General features: G+C 40.8%; 1 protein-coding gene across 1 annotated transcript in view; it reads right to left on the reverse strand.

Moving 5' to 3' along the window:
* Positions 1-7,006, reverse strand: part of bmp2k (BMP2 inducible kinase) — a 46,994-nt gene extending 39,988 nt beyond the window's left edge. Inside the window, exon 1 of the mRNA XM_037680858.1 lies at positions 6,237-7,006. Within this exon, the coding sequence (XP_037536786.1) occupies positions 6,237-6,387 (151 nt within the window). The 5' untranslated portion in view covers positions 6,388-7,006. The remainder of the gene's footprint in view (positions 1-6,236) is intronic.
* Between the last annotated feature and the right edge of the window lie 766 nt (positions 7,007-7,772).

Consider the following 7,772-nt stretch of genomic DNA (forward strand, 5'->3'; position numbering starts at 1 on the left):
CTGTCCCTCCTCTGGACAAGTCCAAACCACTGTCCCTCCTCTGGACATGACCAACCCATCTCAGTGTGTCCTCTCTAACTTTATCTCCCAGTTGTTCAACCTGTGCTGCACCTCTGATGATCTAATTCCTAATCTTCTCCATCCTTGTCTCGCCTAAGGAGAACCTCAACATCTTCATTTCTGCTACTTCCTGTTCCGTCTCCTGTCTTTTTGTCCATGTCTCAGTCTCCAGACCATATAACATAGCTGGTGTCTTGCAAACCTTCCCTTTGACCTTTGCTGCCACCCTTTTGTCACAAATCACTCCTGAAACCTTCAAAGTTTGGTAAAATGTCAAACATTTTGAGTCAAACAATGTATTAAAAATATAATTGTGTGGCTTCTGGGACATCCAGGACGTGGCGAATCTCGAGGGTTAAGAACTGAAGGACTTCTTTTCTGTGTTTGGAGACCTTTTCCTTTGAGAACCTCTTTCCAATACAAAATGGAAACGTGTGAAGGTGCAAGTTTTTATACCGCATGAGACGCTCTGTAGCTACAGGCTAAAATATGCCGAAACTATTAGAATTAGGAAAAAAAATATGGGCTTTAATTTCGTTGAGCTTCCATTTATATTAAAAAACAAATTTTATCCAGTGGTATACCGCAACAGCCAGTTAATTGTGTATGTTTACCAGGATTAAAATAATTTAATGATATCTATACTTCATGGACAGAAGTACTATTTTCCTCTTCAACTAAATCACCAAGGCCAACTAGACTGCTTTAAATTTGATATAAATAAAAACAGATCGAACAGCAGAAATATTCCACTTCCTCCATAAGAACATTTAGGCTGAAGAACTTCACAGCAACAAGCCCATAAAATGTTCAAGCGATACATAAAATACCTCAATGGATAAATTAGTTCTGTTGGTTTAAAGCAGAAAATCCCTCCAGGAGTTCACAAAGATGGCGGGCAGCAGAGGCCAAGGTGACAGAAGTCACATGTTCAGTGGACACAGCAGCTGTTTGCATTTGACTTTGTTTACATGATCCGTGCTGGTCCTGGTCAGGGAGTCTCTACCTCCAAGGATGGGAATCTAACATCTCATGAGCCAGGAACCAACAGAACCTCATTATCAGAATCTGCTGACAGTCAGCAGCAGCGTGTTCACGCACACTCGTGTCACCTGAAAGGCAGATTCAAGCTTGTTAAATAAAAGGTTTAGAAAAGTGCAATAAATAACTTGCAAAGTCTGCAAACCTGGTTAAATATGAAGGTGACTTTAATTTGAAGACGGTGATGAATTCTAACCTTGAACATGAGTAAATCTGCAAACACAGGAAGTGAAACCACCGAGCCAAGGTCTGTTAATTAAAGAAGCAGTGAGACTCTACAGAACATGGACCTGCAGTCGGAGGTCCGGTACGGCCTGTAACGCCTGGTGCCCCGTAGGTAAATATCACCGACATAAGTGCTACTGTTAACCTTCGGCTGATGCTGCAGTTATCAGCTTGATACGCAGAAATCTTTAATAATCTGACAGCAAGAACTGAATGAGCCGTTTAGAGACAGACTGAAGGTTTAGAACTGAACAACGAAAAAAAAACATTTAAATTAAAAATAAAATACTTGTGAACAGGAGGTGGGACTGCTGAGTGCTGAACGACTTGGCTAACATTTGTTGAATAAACTGGTATTGGTTAAAATTGAAACAAAATATAAATTGAGCAAGAAAATAACTAAAGGAGCACGACATAAGCTAAAAAAAGCAATAGTAGTGGCAATGTGCAAGATATTATCTAAAAGCTAAAAGGAGCCTGATGGCAGCTAAAGGCTAAAATGAGCAAGACAAAAGTGAAAGGCTAAAATGATCCAGACAGTAGATAAATGCTAACATGAGCCCGATGGTAGCTAAAGGCTAAAATGAATAAGACGGTAGCTAAAAGCTAACTTGGCACGATAAAAATAAACTGAATTGAATTAACATGAGCCAGACGGTAGCTAAACAAGCAAGACCATCAGAAGGTGAAATGAGCAGGATATTAGCTTCAGGCTTAAAGGAGCAAGACATTAGCTAAAAAAAAAAGGTTCAAGAGAATAAAAGTTAAAAAAAAGTGACACAGTAGCTAAAGGCAAAAGAAATGAGTTGCTAAATGAGCATAAGAGTTAAACGCTTAAAAAAAGACAGTAGCTAAAGGCTAAAACAAGTCAGTAGCTAAAAGCTAAAATGAGCCAAACTGTCGCTAAAAGGAGCATTAGAAGAGAAAAAAAACAAGTTTGCTAAAGTTGATTTCTGAGAACAGAGTCCTTGAATTAACTGTAGGAGCACATTTCTTTGAAGAGTCCTGTGTAAAGGTAGATAACTTAAAAAGAATAAAAGTTATAAATAGCTAAATCATTGCAGATAATTCAGCCGAGATAAACATTTTAAATATGAGCAGTTAAATTAGCACAAAGTTTGATGCAAAAAGCGTACAGAAGAATTTCTACAAGCAGCGAAACTCGTCAAAACAAATGATCCAATTCATTTTGAGGCCTTTATAAAAAGCTCGTCCTCTGAGAAAAGACAGTTCGTGGAGACTGGGTGACAAGCCGACAGATGCATCCTGGGAAACATCACCCCTGGGTTTATCTTGAAGAGGCAGAGCATAGATGAAGCCACAAAGGCTGAAGGAAGGGAGAAGCATGAGGTTCCTACTCCACATAAACTGTCGAGTTCTGCAAATTACTCTGGAAAATTAAAAAAATGAACCCGCTATCCAACGTTTAGCTTAGGTTTTTGATTTATTCAACTGGCACAGCTGCTAGAGAAAAGTTGAGAAATGAGCAAGTCTGTCCAAACTGGTTTCCTCTGCACAAACGCAGGAAGCAAACGGACGCCGTTTGTCCGAGGTTAAGAAAACAGGAAGACGCGGATAAATACGAGCGGATTCGTGGTGCATCCAGAGCCTGGAAGAGGCACACACGCCCGACCCGTTTAAAAACCAGTAGCTGCTGAAAACAACAGCACCAGCTCGGTTGGATACTTTAACCCCCGCACCGTCGCTGACTCAGCAGCTAAATCAGAGAAAAGGTTGCACTTTTGCTAAACAGCATCGGCAAGTTCTAATTTTATCAGAATATCAAATTCTCACCCATCGGCGTACGAAAGCTTTGACATGAAACACAAAGTCTAAACCCATCGATAAAATCTTACAGGACAGCGGAATAAAAACAGCTGGATCAGTTCTGTAAGCTTTAGCTGTTTCTTTGCTCAAACACATCTGCTATTTAAGGGTTTCTTAATAAAGTATTGTCAAAATAATAATAATGTCATAACTTATATAATGATATTATAAACTTATCTGCTTCAACACACCTGATTCTACCCGACAGCTCAGCTTCTGCTGATGAGGCACTTTAATTATCTGAAGCAGGTGTGTTTTAAAACCTGCCGTTTCACCAACTTGGCCTCGCCCCTGACAATAACGGGTGCAAACAGCGCTGACAAATATGACAAGATTAATTAAATTCTGAATGTTTGCTGAAGGAGGTACACCTAAACAGATTTCCTTTGAGGTTTAGTCCTGCAGAAACTTCAGTTGGGGGACGGTGCTCGTGTTGTTCATTCTTAACGGACAGAAATAAAACCTAAAATACTGAAATATGGGCTAACCGTGAAGCTCAGACAGATCGACGAGCAAAGGTCAGCATGTAACCTTGTGCAGCTGGCAGAAACAAAACAGCCACTTCACATGATAGAGACGACGCGGCTGCTGGAAGCAGCGGTTTTTGTTTTTTATTTGTGAGATCAGGCTTGCAGTTTCAAGATTGCAGCGTGATTGTAGTGTTGCGTGACGAGACACGCCCGTCGTGTCTGAAACGTTAACGCTCCTCATTTACAGCAATTTAAAAGACGCGGGATTAGAAGTTGCATGAGGATTTTATGAAGAACTTCTAACCTGGTTTTGATTTTAGTTTGAATTATTGCCAAGTTTTCCACCTCAAAATGACTTTCCTTTGATAAAAGTCACATTTTCGAGGTTTGCTTAAAATAAAAATTGCTTTCTTGGTTTCCATCCCCTGAAAGGAGTTAAAAGCCAAGATTAACTAAAATTATACAAAACGGTTTGTTCTTTCTTGACAGAACACACCTCAAAGTTTTAAAGTGCTTGTGTGAGCACTTGGTGCTCAGAGACGGTGTCGTGAACGGCTCTCAGCTGCTTCTTCTTTCGGCTGCTCCCTTCTTCGGGAACTAACTCGCATGAAGACTTGGCATTTGTTTTTACGCTCGATGCCCTTCCCGACACATCCACAGACCCACCGAGCTACCACAGCCCTCTGTGTGGAGCAGAGGGCGGGGTTAAGGGCCTTGCTCAAGGGCTCAGTGTGGGGAAAATGAGGGTGGAGGCAGGTGTGGGTGCGTCACCTTTTTGATGTTGGTCCAGGGGTCGAACAGACGACCTTTCAATCACAGGTTCGGCTTCTCTAACCTCTGTGCCACCACTCCTCTTGAACGACTCTCAGCTACTACCACACTAAATTCTAGGTATGGTTATTGGCACAGCGCCTGCCGCCCTGCTTATCCGTGAAGCAATAAGGGGCAACAAACCCTGAAGATACAACTGCTTTTCTTTGACGTAAAAATATTTTTTGAGAGAACAGTGGCAAAGTAAACTGGGACGAGTTTTAAAAAGTAACAAAGAAGCAACCATAAGCGTTTTAGAAACAACACCTGTTCAGGAAAATGTTTTTATAATTTTCTGCATGTCTGTCTGACAGAAGGAAATAAAAAAAAAAAAAAAAAGTTTCTGCTGAGTCATGAAGAGCTGGTCTAAAATGTTGAAGCCTGATCCGGAAGTCCAGGAGGTTCTACGGTTCATTTTATTCTTACAATCCAACAGAATCTGCTCTGGTTCTGTTGGTTTAGTTTTGTACTTTTTCACATTAATTAATTTTACATTCCTTCAGCCGTTCGTATCAAACGTTCGGCTCATTCATTTATACTCTTTACAATATTACACTTTAACTTGCTACTTTTAAGTTTTACCTACTAGTTTGATATTTTTAGATTCTAGCTACTGCTGCACTAACGTTAACCTTTGACCTACTTTTTTTATTTTTAGCTTTTAGCTATCGTTTGGCTACATGTAGTTTTTTAGCTAGCCCTCTTTTGTGTTAAAATTTCAAACTTTTAATTGATTTAGCTTATTTTAGCTTTTTGCCACATTTTCAATTTTATTTTTTAGTAACCGTTCTGTTACTTTTAGTCTTTCGCTGAAGTTTTGCCAAGTTAAGTTTTTAGCTAGTGTAGTTAAAGCTACATTTCGCATAATCTTAGCTTTAAGCTTTCTTTTCTCCCTTTTTTTTTGCTAGTTTTAGCTATGATTTTGCTGATCCTAAATTTTGCTAGTTTTATCAATTTTAACATTAAGCTGTTGTGATATTTGTTTAATACTGAGTTTTACTTTTAGCTACTCCTGCTATTTTAGTCTAACAGGTTTTTTTTTTCTGAGCTTAGCTTTAGCAACTATTTTTGCTCATTTTAGCTTGTGGCTATAGTTTAAGTAATGTTTGCTTTTTGCTACAACTTTCTCATTTTAGCTATGAGATACCATTTTGGCTACTCTTATCTTTTAGCTATTGTTGTACTTATCTTCACATTTAACCTTTCCTTTGGTTTTACCAATTGTAGGACTTTGTTACGGTCTTACCAATTTAAACTTTTAGCTACTGTTTTGCTCATTTTAGCTCGTCCTGTCCTGCTTATTTTAATGTTACCATTGTTAGTTGGGCTCCTTCAGCACGATGCCGACACTGTTTTAGCAGAAAATCCTAATTTTTCTAGTAAAGTTAAGTTTTGTTGACTCAAAGCTTTTTAAATGTCCTCGTGGGACAAACGCTAACGAAGCAGGAGCCTGAGAGACAAATCTTTACAATGCTGCCTGTTGACACAGCATGGGGCTGGTCTTACCCTGGGGGGAGGCAAATCCTCTCAAAGTGGAGCAGCTGAAGCAAGATGTAAACCACAGCTGCATGAGGAAGAGCTACAAGTTTTAATTCAAGCCCTGATCCAAATCCCTGATGTTCCAGTTTAGGAACCATAGCTGCCTGGAAGAGGACCTGGGAGGTCTCTTTGGGGATGAAAGCAGATGTTTATTGGGGGGAGGGGGTTACTAACTGGGCCTAAAGGGAGGTGTAAACCAGTTTTAAACAGATCAGCTCATCTACACACAAGAGGGCTGGTGTGACCCAGAAATGAGGCACCTACCTTCTGCGATCAGCTCCTCCACGGTGACCTGGTACCGGCCCACTGCGAACACCTTCCCGTAGTAACTGCTGACTCCCGAGCTCGAACTGGTACCGGACGCCCCACCGAGTCCTCCACTCTCGGACTTGGGCATCCTAGAAAACTTCTTCATCCTTCAGGTTATTTCCACACCACTTTTAACAGTCCCCGAACTAGTGGTGGACTAACCACGCTGCTGGTTTAGCTCAGTGTCCCGACTATCTTTTCTGGAGCCCTTTCTTCTGCTGCATGCTCCGCGTCCGGTTCTACTGGGGAGAACTCCTCATTTGGGTTTAATTAATACGACAGAGCCATGGTGGGGTGGTGCAAACCACGTCGGTGTCTCCTCTTTGACAGCATCCAGACCAGTCGCGTCAACAAGCTGGCTCCGTTAGCCGCTGTTAGCATACATGTCGGGACGCTCCGCCAGAAATAATAAAAACAATAACACGAACAAACAACGCAGCCGGCCCAGGCGTGAGAAACACCTCCTCCGGTGGAAACAACCCCTCTGGATCGTGTCCACCACAGAAGTCCCAGCAGCGTTCGCTTTGCGACACCCCGTCTTGCTCGCTCCACTCGCGGACAGTTAGCTCGTTAGCTGCTGCGCTAGTTCCTCCAAAAGAGACGAGCCGCCCCGCGAATGCAGGTGGGCTCAAAACTGGATAAAAAAATTAAAAAATTAAAGTACTAGTTGAGATATAAATAAGAGTGCGCGACTTGCCACAATCTGCCAAGTCGGTTCTGTTTGATAAACCACGGCTGCTCGTTTTCTTACTGTTTTTCTATCCGTTTCGCCGCCGTTAAACTTCTTTCTCTAACCGCAGGCTTCAAAATAAGTGGGTGGTTTATTTACCCAATGAGAGTGACAACCAAACCCGACGTGGCTCCGCCCACTCGTATTGTTTTGATTGGTGTACGTATATGATGTACGGAAGCCGTTTAATGCCAAGCAGACGGACAAAAAAAAAATAATAATAATGAATGAGGTGAGTCAGGATGACATTACTTAAGGAATATGCATATCGCCGGCTGCCTTTCATGCCAGTTTAATAAGAATACGATTACCACTGAAAAAAGACAGTTGAAGCAGTTTTGGCTAAACCTTGAAAATAAAGTGTGATGTCGTTCAATGCTGATGTCTCACATGAGTCTGCTCTTACGTGTAGTGAATTGTGTTACACTCTATTCTTTTTAAAAAATAGTTTTTTTGTTGTTATCTCTTGCCTTTGTCTTATAATTTTTGTTGTCGTGTAGCACTTTGGTCACAATTCTTTTTTTTTTTTATGAGCTTCATAAATAAATTGACTCTGACTGACACTCAGCCACTACCAAATCAAAGTTTAGCTCAGAATATGTAAAATTCAATCGTGTATAGCCATTTTTTTTTTATGTTGGATAAGGTCAATTAGCTATGACAGCCATCTTTTATTGGGGCAACTTTAAAAGTTAATTTGTTGTTAATATGCAGCCACTTATTACGATCTGAATATTTTATAAAAAATAACCTTCTATGGT

The sequence above is a fragment of the Nematolebias whitei genome, chromosome 8, assembly GCF_014905685.2.
Source record: "Nematolebias whitei isolate Nwh7 chromosome 8, NemWhi1, whole genome shotgun sequence".
NCBI classification, from domain to species: Eukaryota; Metazoa; Chordata; class Actinopteri; order Cyprinodontiformes; family Rivulidae; genus Nematolebias; species Nematolebias whitei.